The 22,735-nt window shown below is 40.2% G+C and overlaps 1 protein-coding gene and 1 long non-coding RNA gene across 3 annotated transcripts in view; one reads left to right on the plus strand and one right to left on the minus strand.

Annotated features, from left to right (window-relative positions):
- LOC125920063 (uncharacterized) overlaps window positions 1–22,735 on the plus strand; it is a 36,485-nt gene that overhangs the window by 290 nt on the left and 13,460 nt on the right. Inside the window, exon 2 of the long non-coding RNA XR_007456938.1 lies at window positions 261–345. This is a non-coding gene — a long non-coding RNA (uncharacterized LOC125920063). The remainder of the gene's footprint in view (window positions 1–260; window positions 346–22,735) is intronic.
- Window positions 4,872–17,516, minus strand: HEMGN (hemogen). Of its 2 annotated transcripts, XM_049627006.1 has the most exons (5): window positions 17,406–17,516; window positions 14,893–15,019; window positions 13,047–13,140; window positions 7,545–8,758; window positions 4,872–5,024 (listed from the first exon to the last, which is right to left on the minus strand). In XM_049627006.1, the coding sequence occupies exons 2-5, from the start codon at window positions 14,969–14,971 to the stop codon at window positions 4,918–4,920; spliced, it is 1,494 nt and encodes a 497-aa protein (XP_049482963.1). In that variant the 5' UTR covers window positions 14,972–15,019; window positions 17,406–17,516; the 3' UTR covers window positions 4,872–4,917. The 2 variants fall into 2 exon arrangements, with proteins under 2 accessions (XP_049482963.1, XP_049482971.1); XM_049627014.1 differs by lacking the exon at window positions 17,406–17,516 and having other exon boundaries at window positions 7,545–8,754; window positions 13,042–13,140; window positions 14,893–14,993.

Below are 22,735 nucleotides of genomic sequence, written 5' to 3' on the forward strand. Positions count from 1 at the left end.
CGGGTCCGGGCCTCCGTTGACTTTAGCGGATCCGCTGCGATTCCCCGCCAGTCAGCGACTCCGCGTTCCATTGCTTGCCAGTGGGGACATTCGGTGACGATTTATGCACTAAGATGTCTCTCTCGAATTTTTAAAGAAAAAGGATGGATATATGCAGTTAGCACATTAGCATAATTATCGGATGTTGGGAAATGTTAGAAATTCTTGCGTGGTAGGAATACACAGATGATTATACTTATGTATATTCAATTTTTCCACAGTAAAAACGATGTATTGTCAGCAAGGAACCCCAAGTAAACCTTATTTAAAGTCTAATGGATGGGGAGCCTCACACTGGAATAGGGGGTAAGTGGGGAGTTTTTTGTGTGCTCCATACTTTGCGGGAATTGAAGCGAGAATGAAATTGAGGGTCAATATGCCATGTACATAGAAGAGATTGTAATCTTTGTTTCTGGACAGCTCTGAAAAGGGCCAAATAGAATCGTATTTTCATCCCATGCGATGACCAGTTATCCTTGTAACGATACTATCCTTTTACCTACTTACTTGTAACGTCATCTCTCACCTATATCAAGTTTCTCTGCGTATGTAATTCAGTATATGGGCTTTTTATCCTGTTTGTGGTGGGGAGAATAAATGGCTTGCAATATAAAATATTCAAAAGCATGCAAATCCACAGATTTTAAACGCACAACCATGAAAAGCTGTCGCTAAACCTTTTCATTTGTTATGGAGTAATAAATAGATCACTAGCAGAAAATAACCAGCAGGAGCCAAAGATTGAAAGAGAAGGTTGTGGTTGAAAACACACTCATGCACACACACACACATACACATACACACACACTTTAAAATTGATCACATTCATAAATATGTCTTCTGTCGTCTGTCCATGAAAATTTGGAAAAAAATGCCATTTATCTGTTTCCAGGGGAAATGCTGTTAATCAGTGTGTCTGCAGAAACAAGTTTGAGAACAATTAAGCTATATACACTCTGTGAAACTGGCACTGTAATAGCTGTGTTTGCCACTAGATGGTGGTGTTGAAAGTGATAGTATTGCTTAATTTGTGGACAGACTAGTGTGGAAATGTATTTGCCCTCCTGACCTTAGATATCATTATCTAATGATAATCACGAAAAAAAAATGCATTACCAAGTGTGGCAAGTACTGAGATGCAAAGCAAATTTGGAGACACTGATGTAGATTGCCACATCTAAATTTCAAAGGTAAAATTTTTTGTTCTGGAAAATAGGAATTTAAATATGTAACACTTTTATTATATGATTTGAGGTTTTTATTATCCTTTCTAGAGTTATGTAAGATTATTTGTAATTTATAAGGCAACCTTCTGGGGCGTCTAGGTGGCCCAGTTGGTTAAACACCTGGTTCATGATTTTGGCTGAGGTCATGATCACAAGGTTTGTGAGTTCGAGCCCTCTGTCGGGCTCTAAACGGACAGTACAGAGTCTGCTTGGGATTCTCTCTCCCTCTCTGCCCCTCCCCACTCAAAATAAATAAATAAAAACTTTATAAGGCAATCTTTTCTTTGGAGGTAAAATCTAGGAATCTGCCTTTAAAAAAACTAAATGCTGGGGCTCCTGGGTGGCTCCATTGGTTAAGCGTCTGACTTCAGCTCAGGTCATGATCTCATGGTTCGTGAGTTCAAGCCCCTCATTGGGCTCTGTGCTGACAGCTTGGAGCCTGGAGCCTGCTTCAGATTCTGTGATTCCTTCTATCTCTGCCCCTCCCCCACTTGTACTCTGTCTCTGTCTCTCTCAAAAATAAGTAAAAACGTTAAAAAAATTAAAAAAAAAACACTAAATGCTTCTAATACAGGTGGTCATGAGCCTACAGTTACAGAACACTTCCCCTTGCAATGGTTCTTAATCTTTCACTTGGATGAAGGATCCCTGAAAAACAATTAAAGTTTTGGGACTTCTCATGAGATCATTTTAGATTTAGTAGCATGTGTTTCATGGATTTTTAAGAACCACCATTGTACCTACCATGAGAGGAGGGTAGTACAAAGTGGGCTTAGATGGTTGCAAAACTTTTGATTCTGTGACCTCAACGTTTTAAGCCAAGAAGAAAACTGGAAAATGTTTAGATGCACACTGGTGTTTGAATAAGAATAGTGAGAAAGCAGACATTGTGTGTATACAGGGAGTGGGGTGAGAGGGCAAGCAGAAAGGGTCCTAAAAGGTAAAAAGAGAAGATCCCTCTCCTTCTAACATTCTATATTCTTCATTCCATCTACTTTGTCACCTGTTTCATCTTTATGCCCCTGTGCATGGCACATATGCAAATCTCTTATGGTTCCTCTTTAATGCAACACTATTAGAACATGAAACTTCCATCTACCCTTTTCTGACTAATGTTGACCCACTCTGGCAGATGAAATTGAGACCAGATTTTCTAAGATTAGACCCAGCATGAAAAGTACTAAGGAAGTTAGATGTTACTTTAGGTGAGTACCCAGCCTCTCTGAGGTTATTCCCTCATCTATAAAACTGGAATGATAATCACTGCCCTGCCAATTTCATACACTCCTGAGCAAATCAGTATATATCAAAGTATAAATTCTGAAGTGCCATCCAGATATAAAGGACTATTATATGGTTATTCTGCCCTCAATATGTCACTTGAGTAATATAATGGAGTATGAGTAATCATTGTATGATGCATACACCCCAAGAGGAAAAAAATGTAATGTTTGTGGGGGAATGTGTGCAAACAGGAAGGAAAGAGCATTGTACCCTCCCCATACACTAGTGGTCCTCAACTGTAGCTGCACAAGGTTCACCTGGAGAGCTTTTTAAATATTCTAAATGCAATGTCATATCGGAGATTGGATCCTGAAGCCAAAAAAGGACATTAGCACAAAAACTAATGAAATCCAAATAATGGTAATGTCACCTGTCTTAATTTCTTAAGTTTTGATAAATGGACCATGGTTATAGAACATGTTAACATTAGGATGAACTGGGTGAGAGGTATACAGAAACTTCTGTACTGTCTTTACAAATTTTCTTTAATTTCTAAAATTATTCCTCAAAGAATATTTGAAACAACAAGAAAAAAAAATAAACTAAAAAATTAACATACCTATGCCTGGATGTCGTCCTAGGCAGGTAAATCAGAATCCCTGGGGAGGCACAGCTGTAATTTTTATTTTTTATTTTTTTTTATTTTTTTTTAATTTTTTTTTAACGTTTATTTATTTTTGAGACAGAGAGAGATAGAGCATGAACGGGGGAGGGTCAGAGAGAGAGAGGGAGACACAGAATCTGAAACAGGCTCCAGGCTCTGAGCAGTCAGCACAGAGCCCGACGCGGGGCTCGGACTCACATACCGCGAGATCATGACCTGAGCCGAAGTCGGACGCTTAACCGACTGAGCCACCCAGGCGCCCCTGTAATTTTTAAATCTACCTCAGTGGTTCTAATATATCCTGAGTGTTAAGAACCTCTGTTCTACACTACGAATGCTTGAGGGACTGGGATTCTGTCTTGTTCTTCACTGTATAGCCTAGAACCTAGCACAGTGCCTATGTGCCTATAGAGCTTATGCAATTGCGCCCTTGCTAAACTAAACCTTTACTCACAGAAATCTCCTTTACTTTAGTCTTCTACAGAGGGAAAACTGCAAACAACCCCCCCCCAACCAAATCCCAGGGAGTTTTTCAGACATCTTCCCACCTGGAAGAGTTCCTATTCCTGCCCCCAGTCTCTTGTCATTTTCAGCTAATCGTGACCATTATCACCAGATAGATATTCTTAAAATACTGAAACTGCCACTCCATTGTTCAAAAGTCTTACTTAGTTCCCCATTACCTTACGTAATCTTTGGTATGGAAAATTCTGTTCACACTAATAATATGAGATTTTTAGCCTATTAGCCTGCTATTCCACATGGACCCTGCATTAACTGTAGTTTGCAAGTAGTTCTCTTGAATATGTCTCGAATTCACCCTTCTCTGTGTCACATACAATAATGCTGTGATCCTCACCTACAATACAAATCTTTTTCATCTTTTCATCTTTTGGAGATTTAATCTTTTCAGGTCACTCCAGCAAAAAAAAAAGGGGGGGGGGGGGGGGGAGTGTTTCCTCTATTCTATGTACTATTCAAATGACACTAGCCTTTCTTTCTTTTGTAATTATATTCTGTTTTATTCCCCCATAAAACTAGATTAAACCCCTGCTGGGTAAGGACTATATGCTATAGGTCTTCTAACCCTCACAGTGCTTACCACAATGCTGTCCACACGGTGAAGCATGTGATAATGATTTAATGTACTTTTTGCACAAATGCAATATTTAAAAAGGAAAAATAGAAAATCAAAATTCAAATACTTAAGTAAACTACATTTATTACTCATTACCTCAAAATACCTTTGAAGGAGTCCCAGAAGGATAAATTGTTAAAATTAACTTAAAAAGCCAACTAAAGCCTGAATAAAATGTTGATGCTATTGTTACATTGATAATTGAACAAAGTTTACAAGAAAACTATTACTCCCCAAATTTTAAATGAACAGACAATATACTCTCTCTACTTTTGAGAATTAACCAAGGAAAAAAATAAATTAAAAAAATCAACCAAAGAAAGGTTTGTTCTTGAGGGTAAAAATCAGTTATTCAGCACCCCCCCTTTCCCATTTCTGTCTCTCCCCACCGCTATCCTTACTCCAAAATACATACACACACACACACACACACACGCACAAACTAGCAGGATATCATCTACGTGGTAGAGCCTCAAAAAACACCTTAGTTCACTCTTTCAGCTGTAGTCTATATGTGGGAAAAAAACCACTTAAAATATTAATGAGTATTGTAGAGATACAATATTTTGAGAATCACACATATACTAAGATGTGTATTTTGTTGGACAACTGATGGTTGAGCATCGTTAAAACAAAACATAACTATAGACGTCATTTTCTGGATGAATCTCTTGAGGAACATTTGGAATTGCTGGTATCTCTGGTTCCTCTGCTTTGGGTTTTTCTCTCATTTCTGTAAAATAAAATATGAAAATAGGTTAAATAAATGGTCAACTGGGACAATTGACTAGATTAAAAAACTCTACCTCACACCTTGCACAAAAGCAAATTTCAGATGAATTAAAGATTTAAATATTAAAATACCATAAATGTTGTATAAACAAAATTTTCTTATAATCTTAGGATTAGAAAGGCCTTTCTAAGCAGGAAACAGATCAGAAACCAGAAAGGAGAAGAATGACAAGTTTGAATTACCAAAAATTAAAATTAAAATCTTGCCATGTAGGTGACAAAAACCACTATAAATTTAAACCATAGACAACTGGAAATATATTTACAACTTATATGTAGGTAAAGTCTTAACTATTACATAGAGATTTTCTAAGTCAATCCAAAAAGATCAAATTTAAAATGGAACAGGAATTCAAACGGGCAATTCTCAAAAGAAAAAATTCAGGAGCGCCTGAGTGACCTGGTCAGTTGAGCATTCAACTCTTGATTTCAGCTCAGGTCATGACCTCGCAGTTCATGAGATATTGCCCTGTGTCAGGCTCTGCGCTGACAGCATGGAGCCTGCTTGCAATTCTATCTCTCCCTCTCTCTCGGCTCCTCCCTGGCTCACATGTGCATGCTCTCTCTCAAAACAAATAAATACACATTAAAAAAATAATTTTAAAAAGAAAAAAATCAAATTTATAACAGTCATGAAATTCAAATTCATAATAATACTAATGCCTAGAAGCAGTCATTATCAGAAAAGTGGAAATTAAAACAATTAGGTTGTTTGGTTTTTTTTAAACCTAACACATAGGAAAAGATTTTTTAAATGTAATCGTGCAGTATTGGGGGAAAAGCACTTACATAAACTCTTGGTTTGTGTGGACTGCTAAAACATTTTGGGAGGCTCATTTGACAGAATGTATCCAAACATTAAATGTGGGTACCCTTTGGCCCAGCATTTCAATTTCTAGGGATTTATCCAATGGATATAATCAGACACACTTAAGCTCCCAGTGCCTCAGTTTCCTTATCTATAAAATGGGGATAATATTATTTTTCTGGTAAGCTTTTTAACATTGAATAAAATAATTCACACAAAAGATTTTTGTGTGGCACATAGAAAGTGCCAAATAAATGTTAGTTCCAATGATGTTCACTGAACATTGTTATAATAGTAAAACTCGGCAGTAACCTAAACGTTCATCATTTCAGAGACTGGTTGGATAAATTATTGTACATATAACACAGTACCATACAATTGTTACAAAAGATGTCATTAAGATGGCCGTGATATATATTGCATGTGAAAAAATGCAGCTTACACAGAATAGAATGTATTATACTATGTCATTTGTTAAAACAAGGGAAAACAACCTCCAGGATGGGGATCAGAGATAGGAGATGGGATCATGGGGGATTTACTCTATATTCACTTACATATTGCTTTAATTTATCATAATGAACATTTATAATTCATTACTATGAGCCTTTTCTAATCAGTAAAAAGGTATATACTTCCATTTGTTTGGCCAGACAAAACCCCAAACAAGAAAAGCATGAATTAATTGCCCACATTAACCTTGGCAGGAATGAAACTGCTCGAACCGAGCCCTGTGTGGATAAGAAGTGCTTCTCCAACAGGGGCTCCCGTCAGCCCAGACAGTGCTTCACGTGGCTGCTTTTTACTCTAATGTTTTCACCCTTGAAAACCTGCACCCGTTGGAACCCAACTAACCCCATGTCTCTGTTGTAGTTATCTTTTAGGAAAGAGCTTATTTGTTTATAAGCTACCAGAAGGATTTCTAGAGAAAAGGATATGGTCTGCTAGACTCAGGCCACTTCATATACCGTCTATGGTTTTGTACAAAGAGAACCAAGGTTCTCAGTTATATCCCTGAGGCAAAGGCCAAATTGAAGAAAGGTCACATTACTTTAAAAGTGTCATGCTTAGGAGAATGCTTTTCAGGAACAAATACTGAGATAGAAAGGGTTTTTGGCAAACCTGATAAATCCTACAAAAACAAGTTCCCTTTGTAACAGGATCATATCTTGTACCTTTATAACCCCATTGGCACCTTGTACCATGACTTTACTTCCTTTAGTTTGCTGGGACATTTTAATTCTCAAGAAAAACTTTATTCATCAAACTTTCTTGTTAATTTAAACTTAATCGTTCTTTAAAATATTTTGCACATAATTCATCCTATATTGGGTTTATTTCATTTCACTGGCTAAAGTTTCCCAGAATGGATACTCTGTCAAGTACCTGGTATACACACTTATATTGCCAATTATTTTAATTCTTTGTAAATGTGCCAAACAGGCCCTGGTTGAATAAAAAACATTTTTTACTTGAAACCAGCTAATGACATGAATGATACCCTTGTGATAACAGGGGATATCCTAAATTGTGAAAGAAGGCTATAAATCATCACTCTGAGGGATATGGATACCTATGTAGGTGCTCTAATTATAAATGGGGAATCCTATTAAGTGGTAGTTTCAGTGACTTGTCCCAACAAACCATCCCTACCTTGAGGAAAAGTATAAACATCCTTAGCATCCTCCTGGTGTGCTTTAGGATCCTGGCCTTGGGGCCCATCTGTTTCTTGGTACGGCTCTGGAAAGCATTCTTGAGACACATCCTTATTTTTATATGTGTTGGTGGAGAGGTCCTCAGGCCCAGGTGTTTCTTGGTATATTTCAGGCGAATAGTCTTCAGACCCAGGTGTTTCTTGGTATATTTCAGGCGAAGAGTCTTCAGACTCAGGTGTTTCTTGGTATATTTCAGGTGGATATTCCCCAGCAGTAGGCATTTCTTTGATTGTCTTATGAGAGGGTGCTTTAGGCACAGCAATTTCTTTATATGTTTCATGAGAGAAGTGTTCGGGTTCAACTGTTTCTTGGTGTGTTTTTGTAGAAAGGTCTTTAGGCACAGCTATTTCTTCTGTTTTAGGCAAGAAGCTTTCAATCTCAGCAATTCCTTGATCTGGTTCAGAATTGTATTCCTCAGGTTCATCTCTTTTCTGGTATGTTTCATGAGCATAGCCTTTAGGCACATCTGGTGTGGTGAATGCTTCGGAAGAGCATCCTTCCAGGTTAGCTGTGTCTTCAGTTTTAGAAGGAAGGACTTTGACTACAGCTGTTTCTTGGCACAGTTTAGGAGCGAGATCTTCAGGTTCAGCCATTCTGAAAGGATGGCCTTGAAGTACAGCTATTTCTTGGCACAAGTTAGGAGAGAGGTCTTCAGGTTTAGTCATATCAGGGCACATTCTGGAAGAATGGTTTTGAAGTATGGCTGTTTCTTGGCACATTTTAGAAGAGAGGGCTTCAGGTTCAGCCATATCAGGGCACATTTTGGAAGGATGGCCTTGAAGTACAGCTGTTTCTTGGCTTATTTTAGGAGAGAGGACTTCAGGATCAGCCATATCTTGGCATGTTTCAGAAGAGTGGTTTTGTATTGCTGTTTCTTGTATCTCAGAAGAATTGGCCTGATGTATAATGCCTTCTTGATCCATTGCAAAAATTTGTTTCTCAGGCACAACTTTTTTGGGAGAGGCTACCAGATAGAGCGCTTCAGTTATAGTCCTAGGCGGTTCAAGTTCTTTCTCCATAGGTGCTAATGCTTTCTCCCTCATGTCCTTTTTAAATTGTGACTGAGGCTCCACCTTCAGGTCTGTGTTTTGTTGTCTCTTTCTGCCTCTTTTATTTCCTTTTCCCATCCTTGGCCTCTTGCATTTTTTCTCTCTGTGAAAGATCAGAATTAGTGTCAGCAATGGGCCTACAGGATTCAAATAAATGCTTAGTAATAACAGCCGCTGGTCTTCCGGCTGCCTTGTTGCATGACCATGAAAAAAATCACTTAATCTCTCTAGGCCTCAACCTCCTTGTTTGTAAAATGAAGGAGCCAGTGCTAGTTGTCAGGAGAGGAGATGTCCCGCAGGGACTTTTTGTCTCTTGACGCCTTGCTCACAAGGAACCTTCTTGGTGAGTGCAGAGAGTATGTGTGTTTGAGAGCATATACTTAAAGATTGGTTATGGAGAACATATAATTGATGTTATAAATTAATAGATTGGCACTGTGGTTTATACAGTGGTCTGTCTGGGTTTAGCATGTGTGAGTTAGTCCCACTATGCCCTGGGTAAACTGATACAATTGCATTTCTGGATCTGCAATCCAGGCACAGCTCCTTGTCTGCACAGCCTGCAGACGGAAGATGTATATCTAATTGCTTATCTAATTCAGTGTCTTGTGTAGAGAATGCTAAAGAGCAGCAATACATGTCAAATGAGACGTTCTGTGAGCTGGGTCAAAAGCTTCAAAAACATCTCTTGAGGTAAAGAAGCCTGGTGGAAAGGTACGAGTGTCCATTTTATACCTGCTCCAAATGAATAGCTAGATTAAGGATCTAAAAGATAAAAGGATATGCATGGAAATTTCGGCCAATGACAACTCGTTAGGTACTGCAACTATAACCAAATACAGATGGCTAATACAGATGGGCTGGTGGTGGGGAGGAAAAGGTACTAAAAATAAACATTTCATCCTTCTTCTAAACCTATTGAAATTCTGTTCCATGCTACCTGCTCCACAGAGCCTCCTCTTGCCAACCACGGGGCTGAAATGCTCTCCTTGCTCAGGATTTATTGTGAGGGCCATGCTTTTAGGTGAGGAACATGAGCTGCCTCATACCGTTGTTACTTGTGGAGAAATATTCTTGTAGTAAATATTCTTATTTCTGTTAGCAAATGAGATAAAACTCGTGCTTTTCTATCTTCGCAGTGCTCGTAAGTCCTTGCGCACTTAAATGTATACCCTATTCTGCCTTTATGTTTGAAATTTCCAAAATTAAAATTTTTTAAAGACTGCCTCCCTAAAACCAGTTTGAAATCAATATTAAAAAGGTAAACATGTAATAAGACAGTCAAAAATTAATATTAGAAATAATATACAAGAAAATGTTATGTAAAAATGATGGAAAGGCACCTCACCATTTTAAAGTATAATTCCAACTAACAAAGGTAACAGGATAAATTATAAAGTCCTAATTGTCAGATTTTTAAAAGATGGTATATGTGACTTTTTCAGGAAACACTTATTTTATTCTAATATTGAATACTAAATAACTTGTCACATAGATCACTGTATGAGGGAATCTGAGTAATGTTCCATGTTCTTCCTGGTAGTTTTTCAAAAGATGCATATATATCTATGTGGTCTAAAATTTAATCTGAACTCTGTCACTGATCAGCTATGTGATCATGGGTAAGTCACTCAAACTTCTATGCCTTGGTTTCTTCACAGGCAAAATGGAGTAAATGGTATCTGTCCAACCTCATGCGGTCGTTGTAAGAATCGCATACAATAACTTAGAGGAATGAGTTATTCAAATATAAATTAGTATTCGTATTAATATAGGAAACACTTATAGTGCTTCCTATGTGCCAGGCACTGTTTTAAGTAATCTGCTTATTCTGTTATCTCATATAATCTTCACCTCAATTTATGAGGTAGATACTATTATTATCTCCACTTTGCAGATGACAAAACAGACACACGTTCTTGTCCAAAGTCAAATGGCTAGAAGTGAGGGAGCCACGCTTCAAATGTAGTAGTCATTCTGGCTTTAACAGCCAAGGCTCTTAACCATTACACTCTGCTGCTTCTCTCTGGAACCACTTAGGTTTCGCTGTGTGGTATGTTGTGTAAGAATAGCCCTCAGCTCAGTCGGTTAAGCATCCGACTTCAGCTCAGGTCATGATCTTGCGGTCCGTGAGTTTGAGCCCCACGTCGTCGGGCTCTGTGCTGACAGCTCAGAGCCTGGAGCCTGGAGCCTGCTTCGGATTCTGTGTCTCCCTCTCTCTCTGCCCCTCCCCCACTCACGCCCTGTCTCTCTCTGTCTCTCAAAAATAAATAAATGTTAAAAAAAAAAAAAAAAAGAGAGAGAGAATAGCCCTCAGTAGCACAGAGATATGTCCTAAGAGCATGGCCGGCCAGCTGCCAAGAGGCTCACCAAGGTGTCCTCTACTTCAGTGACTTTTTCAGCCTTGCTCCCCCCACCCAGCAAGCCCAGAAATCCAATTGGATCAGCACACTGAGACCAGCTCCATTTATCTGGGATAGAACTCATCAACCAGCTGAAAATAGCTGATATATAAACCTAAAAACCAATTTTCAAGTGAACAGTGAGAAATGCAAAGTCACACAGCAGAGGATGCTTGCACTCACAGATGAATGCACTCTTTCTCTGTAGCAGGTATTTGAGAAGCCAAATAATGATCAGAAGGTTGCCCGGAGAGTATGGAATTAGGGAATATAAGGATATTCTTCAACAGAGTCACTTGCCACAGGACTCGAGTACAGAAGTTTCTGCTGTAACACAATATATGCATTCCTGAAAAACCTCACTTTCAGCAAAATCCTACACTAAAAGTGCAGTGCTTATGGGGGAAAATAGAGTTAAAGCAAACAACTCAAATCTTGTGCAACTTTCTAACACTAACAAAAACAATAATTGGTACTGGGGGAGATATCTTGAGTAGTCCAGATAGGCAGCTTACTATGAGAAGGCTGCCTGGGGGATAGCAAAAATATGCAAAAGCAACAGTTTAAACGCAGGCTTTCAGCTGCTGAGATCCTGTAAATGCTGGTGGTGCTCTGAGCCAGCTGCCATTGGGTTGGGCCCAGGAGGAAGTGCAGCCTACTCATGGAGAGCTATGGGGAGCTGGTGGTGTCCTCTGGGGAGGGAGCCCTGGATGTGGGCTGAAAGGGGCCCTGCTTATGCAGCAGCCAAGCTGAAGGCTTTTCCCTTTCCTGCTGAAGGTTTTAACTGTATTCCTTTTTGATTAGGAAAAATCATGGACCAATACAGCTTCTACATTACACTGACATCATTCTCCTATTTACCAATCATATGTGAGTTGATTGGTGCTATAGAAACATGTGTTATAGCAGAACAGAAGATTCTCAGTCCCCAGGGGAGATTGGTGCCCTTTCTTAAGAAAAGTGCTAAAACATCTATATTGTATGTTTTTTTAATGTATATCTATTTTATCTTTGCCACCAAAAGAAACATTTTTCGCAACAATGAAGAAATGCAAATATAACTCCTACTAATCTAATAATAATATAATAATTATTATTGTTATAATAAAAGAGTGCTTAGATCAGTGGTTCTCAACTGGGGGCAATTTTGCCCCTTAGTCCCCCACACCAAGAGACATTTGACAATGTCTGGAGATATTTTTGGTTGCCACAATGCAGGTGGGAGGTGTGCTACTGGTCTCTAGATGCCAGAGATGCTGCTAAACATCTACAATGCACACAACAGCCTCCCACATAAAGAATTATCCTGTCCACAATCACCAATAGTACCCAGGTTGAGAAACCCAGGCTTAGACGAGCTCCTTGGGCTCCCCTTTTCTATCTCCAAGCACCTCCTCTGTTTTCATAGTCATATTTTAAACGGATGCAGTTAGATGCTGTCTCACTTATAATCATGGTCTTGTACTCTTTCCCTAAGATTATATACAAGTGACTTTGCTTGGAGATTTAAAAACTCCTAAACTCTCCTGTCACTTATTTACATAAAGTGTTTTGGTTTGCTCCATGGAGAGTTAATCGTACTCATTCAATTAGTATTTTACTAATAGAAAGCTTGGAAAACTAGCCAGGAGCTCTCCTCAAAGGTATCTCCTGCTCCCGACAAGATGCTTCTATGTTTATATTACCAGAGTAGTAGAAAGAACACCAGGCCTCTCTACAATGGAATTCAACTGCCTGGTGCTTTAATTTAAAAAGAACAGGGATAAAATTCCATTCCCACCACTTCACTAGCTGTGTGATTCTAGGCAAGAGATTGAACCTTTTGGAGATTTGGCTTCTTTTTTTTTTCTTTTTGTATAATAGGAATACCAGCTCCTGATTCATGGAATTGTTGGATAAAATATAGTGTGTAAAAGCACTCAGCACTACTTGACCCATAGCATATACTTGACAAATAGCCATTCCTCTTCCCCTGCAATGATACCATACCCAAATTGCCATTGTGAAGTTTGCTTCTCTTGTGCTTCCTCTTTTCTTTTCCTGAGTTGTTCTCTGTTTCGCAGATTCCAAGTTCCAATGATTTCTGTAGGATCAAGATGGAAGTTATAGGAGATAGTGATAAATTGTGGCATTTATCAGCAAGAGTCCTATGGCAAGATGGAGACCCCCCCCCACCCCATCCTGGGTGTCTGTTCTTCTCCTTGCTTTTGAAGGACAAGGACCACATTTTATTCATCCTTATGCCTCCAAAGAATGCCTAGGAGCAAACGCTCAGTAAGCATTTTTAAATGAAAGGCTCAGTTTTTATACATATGTGTTCTATCAACCCATTAGTTTCTTCAAAATAATTTTACATATCGCACAAACATAAAAGAAAAAAATCAGCCGTGTTCTGCCATCCTTAACATTATAACCTGTTTTCATTTTATTTCTCATATCCATCTAGTCTCCATATTACACAAAGTTGTAATGATAGCATACCATAATTTTATCATTTATTAACCTAACATCATGTCAGAAATATTTTCTATGGTATAGTCCTCATAATTATAACTTTAATCAAGTTGGTGTATTCCCACTTGCCCAGTCATTCCACATGTATTGGTTGTTGCCAATTTTATGGGCTGTTGGGTTTTTTTTGTCACGGTAGCTCAAACTATAATAAATATTCATGCATACAGTTTTTTTCCTTTTGAGTTTTTTCCTTAGGATGATGTCTCTCCAAGCTCTTTGGGAAGTTATTATCAAAAGAAAGGTTCTGTTGCCATCTGAGTTTGTGAAAAGTTAATGGGTCCTCTTAGAGCCTGTAAAGTGATGACAAACTTGCATGGAGGGCCCCAAAAGACAGAGCATGCTCCTTGGGCCATAGCAGCTTTTGTTCTTAAGACAGAAGTTCTTAATGATAAATTTGGATTGGGGGGATATTATATGTGTATTTTTATCGATGTCTAGTTAATTTACCATTTCCTTCAATTATGAATGTAGGTGACAAACCACAGAAATTTTTGTGCAGTAAGTGACTTTGTCACCAAAAGAAATCACAGATTTTTTCCACATCACATTACAGTTGTTGCAGACACCTAAAAACACAATTTATTTGAGATGATATATTTGATTTGATGCAATGCTGTTAGATTCACCATTACTATAATCTTGTTATGTAATGTGTCTATAAATAAGCATATATATTACTGTATCACAGTTTTTCATTTTAATAGCTGTATCTTACAATTGCTTCCTTTGGAATTTTATCTATTAATTTTATATATTTTAAATATTTATTATAAAAAAGTATCTATAGGTTCCTCAGAGTGCCAAAGGGATCCATGGCACAAAAAAAATTAAGAACTGTCTCGAGACCTAGGGTTCTGCAAAACATTTTGAGAAATGCTGCTTTAGGATAGACCCAAAACTAAGATTAGGAAGTCAAGAGAATAAGCACTATTAAAGATCTGACAATAGGTAGACCAGATCTCTTTCCAAAAAATTATACCAAATTTACCCTACCATAGAAGTATAGGGGTATAATGGTTGTTTTACCTCAACCACTCAGTACCGGGTATTTTAACATTATCTTTCACTTAACTATAGTATCAAGAATTTATTATGTCCTTGTGTTTCTCTGCTTATTAGAATCTTAATGTATTAGAAGTCACCTCAGAAGGTTATACAGCCCCAATCCTTCCCATCTAAGGTTATATGAACATACTCAATTATGTGCTTTTTGAGGGCCAGATCCATAAAAATTAGGAAAATAATCACAGCCCAGTTCTTCCCAACTGTCACTAAGACATCTTAGTGGCCAGTAGAGACCTCTTAAGATCTCTTTCATTACCTGGAACATGGTTCTCTTCTTGATGAGGACCAGGTGTCTGATGGAGCGTCGAGCGAGATTGGTCCTTTCCCAAATCCATCTTGCTGTTAACTCTTCCTGCTATGTGGTCTGACTTCCACAAACAGCCTTTTTAAAAATATCAAAGCAACTAACAGTTAAACACACACACGCACACACGAGTTTGTCACTTTACTTCCCGCCTAAAAGTTTTATCTGGTTGGACCACAGCTGCTGACTACTTCTACTATCTTTATCACACTGCACAGGTGTGAGTAGGGGGCATGGTTGGTCCTACTATCTTCATCCTGTAGTGTAGTTGCTAGTTATACAGGGAGCCCCACGGCCACAGCCTGGCATCGTGCAGCCTCCGGTACAGCAGTCATTTATTTCTGTCTGCCAAGAAGTGCCTGAGTCTGATGGTCCTTTTTCCAGATGGAAATGGCATAGTGTAGAAAGTGCCCTAGCTGTAAGACCTAACCAGTCCATGTCCTAGAATAAGTCACCTCCCCATTCTGTGGCTCTTTCCTCATTTGCAAAGTGGGTAAATAATTCCTGACTTGCCCACCTTACAGAGTTCTTGTGAAAAAGTGAAAATCATGAATGTGAAAATGATGAAGCTATGAAATTAACCTTACGTTATTTTCCTGCATGTGGCACTATTACCTTAATCTGTTGCAAAATAAATTTCACATGTGTATATGCTGTGACATTTAGATAATAGACCCAAGGAACCAAATTAGGAATTCAAAGCAAATCTGAACCCTTTTCTGCTCACCTGATCATTCACAAGTGCCTCAAGATGACTAGTGAAATCCACTGTTACTCATCCAGGGAAGGGCAAAAAGAATTTCTTAATGAAAATATGACCATGTTATGTCACAGAAATTAAGTTGAAACCAAAGGAATTACCCCATCCCCAGTTGGTTACCCATTTGAGAAGGTAAGGAAGCACAGAGGACTATGGCTGTTCAAGTAGGGAAGGACCACTGAACACACCCTGCTATGAGCAGCCTTTCTGAGAGATGCAGGAGCAGCAGTATTCTAGAGTCATAGATTGGATTGAAGAGAGTTTGAATTCCAAAGTTGCTTAGTTCGGCAAGTTAGATAGTCTAGGGGCCACTTTACCAATCTACAACATGGGGACAGTATTGGTATCTATCTTGTGGTGTTATTGGGGTGATTAAATCAAATGGTCTGTATAAAACATTTTATATATGCCTGGAATATTGAACTTGCTTAACAAGTATTAGCTGCTTTTATTAATAATAAAATACAGTAACCAGATTTTGGTAAACCAAGTCATACTTTTAAATGTGCTAAAGAGGGGCGCCTGGGTGGCTCAGTCGGTTAAGCGTCCGACTTCGGCTCAGGCCACGATCTCGCGGTATGTGAGTTCGAGCCCCGCATCGGGCTCTGTGCTGACTGCTCAGAGCCTGGAGCCTGTTTCAGATTCTGTGTCTCCCTCTCTCTGACCCTCCCCCGTTCATGCTCTGTCTCTCTCTGTCTCAAAAATAAATAAATGTTAAAAAAAAATTAAAAAAAAATAAATGTGCTAAAGAAACTCAGGAAATCTGAAAAGAATCCTTTATAAAGAGAAAAACTTTAAAAAGTGAATATGTGCCCCCTACTTCTCTAGACTCTTAAGGCATTAGAAGTGAAAGGGCCCTCGGGGCACCTGTGGCTCAGTCGGTTGAGCATCCAACTTCAGCTCAGGTCAGGATCTCACAGTTCGTGAGTTCGAGCCCGGCGTCAGGCTCTGTGCTGACAGCTCAGAACCTGAAGCCTGCTTTGGATTCTGTGTCTCCCTCTCCCTGCCCCTGCCCTGCTCACCCTGTCTCTCTCTCTCTCTCTCTCAAAAATAAATAAAGATTTAAAAAATTTAAAAAATTTATCCTTACTAAGGGCTTATTACATTCAGTTCAATGATTCAGCAAACCTTAGGGAACGCCTCGTATTGTGCACATGTTGAGCAACAATGTCAGGATGCAAAGACTGACAGATGTAGTTCCTGGATTCTGTACACCGTACACTTGAGGTATATATATCCACATCTTGATTGCAAAGAGCTAATAGACTGTCTACCCTGTTGCAACCTTCCTAAGTTGATTTCACCCCTGCCTGTTCCCTGTATCTGGGAGCAGAGTGTGGAGGGACTATAAGAGGGTGGGGACTTGAGTTAACAGTAAATAGAGCCAATTTTGGGTGGAGGAGGCCAGTGGAAAGACTTCAAAGCAAAGTAGATTGGAAGCCAGGCAAGGTGTCTTTGATGTGATAAGCAGGCCAGAGCAGGAACTTGTTTGGGACACAGAAGTAGCCATATAGTAAGTTCACAAGCCATAGTTCATTGTCCCTTCTCCCTATGGAAAACCTTGGAGTCATTACCAGAATGTGAGATATTAGCCATTAAATTAAAGGGTGGATATTTTTAAACAAATGCTGCCTTGTTCTAGAGTTATTTGCATATATACACAAAACCTCTTTCTAAGCCACAAACTCTTAGGGGGTAGTTACCTCTCCTGATTCACCTTTCCATCCCCACAGTTTAATCCAGTGGGAGGCTGCCACAGTGGTTCCCCATAAATGTCCACACTCTTGTATGCAGGGCAGGAAGCCTGTGAAGGCACTTTATACACTCAGAGGACTTGACGTGGCTGTGACTTAATAATAGTAATCCCATCATCTGTTCTGGAACTCTGCCTACTGTCATTCACTGGCACCATCCTATGTACTGGAGATATGGCAGCTAAAAGACAAAAGTTCCTGCCCTTACAGAGCCTACAGTCTAGTGGGGAGAGAGAACCACTAAGCAAATTTAAAATATATACATATGTAATATATCAGATGGTGATAAGTGTTTTGGAGAAAACTGAGCAGGGAACAGCAGGCTGAGGAATGAGGGGGAAAGTTGATGCTGGTTGCTATTGAAATAGGGTGAAGGGCGCTTAGGTGGCTCAGTCAGTTAAGCATCTGACTCTTGATTTTGGCTCAGGTCATGATCTCATGGTTCGGTTCATGAGTCCCAGCCCCGTGTCGGGCTCTGTGCTGACAGTGAGGAGCCTGCTCAGGATTCGCTCTTTCCCTCTCTCTCTCTCTGCCTCTCCCCGCCCTGCCCTCTCTCTCTCAAATAAATAAACTTTAAAATAACTAACTAACTAACTAACTAACTAACTAAATAGGGTGATTAGGGAAGGCTTAACAGAAAGGGTGACAGTTGAACAGAATTGACAGAGGTGAGGGGCCAGCCAGGCTGATAGCTGGGAGGGCATTCTAGGCAAAGGGACACCAGCAAATGGTCGGTGGTGGTAGGAAGTAGGTTCAGAGAGGTAAGTTTGTTGCACCATGTAGGGATTTCTACTCTGATTGAGATGGATAGTTATGGGATGGTTTTGAAGAGAAGAGTGATATGATCTGATTTATATTTTTTAAGGATTATTCTGACTACTGTGTGGAGAATAGACTCTTAGCAGCAGGAAAGGAGGTGGAAGCGGGGAGACCAGTTAAAAGGGTCTTGCAGTCATCCCAGTGAGTGGTGAAGAAGCCTTGCACTGTGATGGGAGTGGTGAAGAAGTGATCAGATTCTAGAGTAGCTTCTAAATTGGAGGTGGAGTGAGAGACAGTCAAAGACTAAGAGTTTTGGTCTGAGCAGCTGGAAGACGGAGTTACCACGAATATATGAGGAAGGCTGGGAGGAGCAAGCTTGAAGAAGATGATTGGAGTTTAGTTTGGGACATGTTAACAGATTAGGGAGAAAACAGGGAAGGAGCAGCCAGAGAAGCAGAGGAAAACCGGAAAAGTAAAGTATCCCAGAAGCCACAGGGAAAAAAACATTTCAAGAAGAAGGGGGTGATCAATTGTGGTGAATTTTGCTAACGAGTAGAATAGAAGAAGGGTTGAGGGGGTTGTCTCTTTCCTAACAGTTCAATTCAGTTAATTACGGACTGTGGAGCCCAGAGAGGTTGTTACTTGGTCAAGGTCATACAGGCAGGACCAGCTACCTAATTTGCAGGGCCCAGTGCACAATGAAGATGCACAGCTCCTCTTTCAAAAATTAAGAAGGTCAAGTCAGCTACAGCAGAAAATTAAACTCCACACAGGGCCCTATTTCACAAGTGTTTCACCGGATCCTTGCGGCAGACATAAAACAGATCTTCATGTTTCAGATCAAGACACTGGTGCTAAGTATCGAGTGATTTAAGGTCACAGAGCTAGACTGGCAGTGTAAGTGTGGAACCTGGGCCTTCAGCCTCCTGGTCCAGCCTTCTTCCCACAAGATCAAACCAGGTATTGAGGGAGAGAATTGCTTTCCTGCCTCCTAACTCTAGAGCAAGTTTATTTTGTGTGTGTGTGTGTGTGTGTGTGTGTGTGTGTGTGTGTGTTTTAATGCTTATTTTGAGAGCGAGAGAGAGAGAGTGAGTGCACAATTAGAGACTGGGAAGAGAGAAAGGGAGAGAGAGAAAGAATCCCAAGCAGAGAATCTCTGTGCCACCAGTGTAAAGCCCAACTGACTCAGGGCTCCGACTCATGAACTGTGAGATCATGACCGAGCCAAAATCAAAAGTTGGATGCTTAACCACTGAGTCACCCAGGCACCCCTGGAGCAAGTTTAAATATTGAGGCCTTGTTCATGCATTTCAGAGGGCTGATTGAACTGGGAAGGTGTGGGAGGAAGGAAACATTGCTAAGAACTTCTGCCCCGGGGCTCTGATGATGGGGGTGAGAGGGGAGCACGGGATACTATCTAGTCAAAAACATGATCTGATAAAAGTGCTCCAGAGCTCATGTAGTTTTAGGCTATACTGATGTAATTATAAAGCCCCCACACCAGGGGTAGATCAGAGTCCTGCTACACTTCGGTTTGTCATACCACACCTAGAACATCATGCTGTGAGGACCATGTGAGTGGTATTTGAGAATGTGTACAAGAAAGAGCAAAGGGTATGTAGCCGTACCATTTCCTGGCTGTGTAATTAGCGGGTAGGGGTGGAAATCGCTCAGTTCTTTCTAACCCTCGGTTTCTTTACTTGTAAGACAAAAAAAGTAAAACCTCACAGGGATTCTGTGAGGATGAAAGTGATCGTGAGAGCTTCTTGTAAAATGAAAAGCACTGTGTAGATCGGAGTGCCATAAACTTGGGTGGTGTGCATAGTATTATTGGAGTGTTCTAATGGTGCACCTAGGCATTTTCCTAGAGTGCGGTTGGGTAGACAAATGAAGGAAGGGAAGATATTGTGCATTTATTTCTCTTAGCATTCCTTCCTTGCTAAAATCCTTTTCCAAAGCTTTTGAATTCTTTTCAAAGAGTGTGGATCAAGCTTTGTTTTCCTAAGTGGGGAGGGAGAGTTTCTGGTTTCCTTCTCTCACAGTCTGTTGATGCATGATAAATGAGTTCTGTCTCTGCTAAAACAGATGCTGCTGTACTCACAGTGATAACACGGTCTATGACTTTAGAATGGCAGTAACCTGACTTTCAATTTAGTTTGTTCCAAAGTTCCTCCTCTGGCATCCTCCCCCAAGGCTTCTATTTCTAAATGTACAGACAAATAAGCATCTCTGGATTAGCTGTGAGTGGTGGTTTATGTGGGGAAGAACAATTCTGCTCCCACCTTGAGCCCCCATTCCATCTCTATCCTTTCTTTCCCTAACTTCCCAAACTCATCCTATACTAACTTGACCTCTTCCCCCCCACCCCCATACCTCCTAGATTCCTTCACACCTGCAGTCTAGTTTTTCTTTCCACATATTGTTCTCTCATGCCTCATCAGTGACTTCCTAGTGGCCCCTCCACAGTTCTCTCTGACCTCCTATAGCTCGTGATTCCTCCTGGCACTTGCACTCTCCTGGAAACCTGCCCTGCCCTTGGCATCTGTGGCGGTGCGTTCTTCCCCTTTCTCCCTCTTCCTCATCCTTGCTCCCAGGCTTCTCTTTCACATCCCTAGATGTAGGAGGTATTTCCCAAGGATGACTCCCTGATCTTTTCTCTGTATACTCCCACCCTTCTTAGATGGTTGATCCAACCGTATCCCTTTAGCTATTATCTCTGTACAGATATCTTCTAAATAAATATCAGTCTGAGTTCTAAGCTCACGTGTTCTTGGATACCATTCATTATGGAATATCCCACTGCACCTCAAACTTAGCATAGCGAAAAGCAAATTTATCCTCCCCATAAGACCAGTCTCCTCTGGTTTCTTTCTGTTAGGGTAGTGGCGCCACGTTCCTGGTCATCCAGCTGTAAACCTTCACAATTGTCTTGGCCTCTGCCTCCTCACTGGACACAGCCTCCAGCTGGGCACAGTTCAATGAATTTCGTCTTCCCAGTGTCCCACATGTTCATTCCCTTTTATCCTTCCCCATGCCACCATCCCAGAGGGGAACCTCAACTTCTCATTGGAAGTACTGGAAAAGCTTCCTAAATGGTCTAGCTGCTTCCATTTTCCCTCACCTTCCCCAGACTGTCCTGCACTAACAGCCAGAACATTCCCCCTATGGCTGACTCAGTACTGGCTCACTTGGTACTCGGTTCTACTCTTTGTAGAATACTGTAAAGTGTCAGTAATACTTGCAAGATACAGACTCAATTTTTCAGCCTGGCCTTTAAAACCACCTTCCCAACCTTCCCTCCCATTCCTTTCCTGAAAATACCCCCACGCTGTTCTGATTAAACAGTGCTTTGCCCTCCCTGTTTGGCTGTGGCTCGTTCTAACACCCACAGTACCTTTATTCACACCTCCTGACTGTTCAGTGCTCCTCCCTGTGTCTGTCCATCCAGATACTGAGTGCCTCCATCACAAAGCCTTTGATGCCAGGTACTGAGTTGCCTCCATCACAAAGCCTTTGATGATGATGGTGATGATGATATGTTAGTCACTTTATAATAGGTACCTGAAATTTTACATATATTATCTCATTTCATTTGTCCAACTCATAGTATCCCCATTTCCCTGGTAAGGACATTAGTGGTTTGAAGAGATTAGGTTATAGGGGCGCCTGGGTGGCGCAGTCGGTTGGGCGTCCGACTTCAGCCAGGTCACGATCTCGCAGTCCGTGAGTTCGAGCCCCACATCAGGCTCTGGGCTGATGGCTCAGAGCCTGGAGCCTGTTTCCGATTCTGTGTCTCCCTCTCTCTCTGCCCCTCCCCCGTTCATGCTCTGTCTCTCTCTGTCCCAAAAATAAATAAATGTTGAAAAAAAAATTAAAAAAAAAAAAAGAGATTAGGTTATATCCCAAGATATATAAGCTCATAAATGCCAGAGTTAGGGCTCAAAACCAAGGTAGGCTGTCTGTAAAGTTCAGATTTCACCATTCTGTTCTACGACCTTTTCCTACCTAGAAGTGATCTCTCCTTTCTGAGCTATAATCACACTTGATTTGAACTTTTGTATGATAAATATCACATAAAATTTTTAATTTTGTTGTTCACATGTATACATCTTTGCTACACTATTCATTCAGCAAACAGATAATGGACATTTATTGCCAGCCTCTTCACTAAGAATTGGTGACATAGAGAAGAATGAAACAAAAGTCCTTTCCCTCAAGAAACTCAGTCTGATTGAGGACGAGAGACAACAAGTAAATCTGAATTATAATACAGTGTGGTAATTTTAATATTGATATTTCCAAATGTTCTGAGAGTAGAAAAGGAGTGCTAATTCTACTGCCACAGAAGTGGAAAGATAAGGATATTATATCGTGTACCCTATGGCTGTAATTCTTATTCAGAACTGCCATAGTATGAATTTGTACTGGTCAACAAGTAGAATTGGGGAAATGATGTCCATCAACTGATGAATGGATAAAGAAATTGTGGTTTATATACACAATGGAATACTACGTGGCAATG

This window comes from Panthera uncia, chromosome D4, assembly GCF_023721935.1.
Source record: "Panthera uncia isolate 11264 chromosome D4, Puncia_PCG_1.0, whole genome shotgun sequence".
Taxonomy (NCBI): Eukaryota; Metazoa; Chordata; class Mammalia; order Carnivora; family Felidae; genus Panthera; species Panthera uncia.

Bases quoted from the DNA above. Each gene is read 5' to 3' on its own strand.
- HEMGN (XM_049627006.1), bottom strand. From the start codon at position 14,971: ATGGATTTGGGAAAGGACCAATCTCGCTCGACGCTCCATCAGACACCT. The intron at 13,141-14,892 runs GTAATGAAAGAG...TTGATCCTACAG, and splicing joins AGAAGAGAACCATGTTCCAG to AAATCATTGGAACTTGGAAT. The intron at 8,759-13,046 runs GTATGGTATCAT...GATCTTTCACAG, and splicing joins ACTTCACAATGGCAATTTGG to AGAGAAAAAATGCAAGAGGC.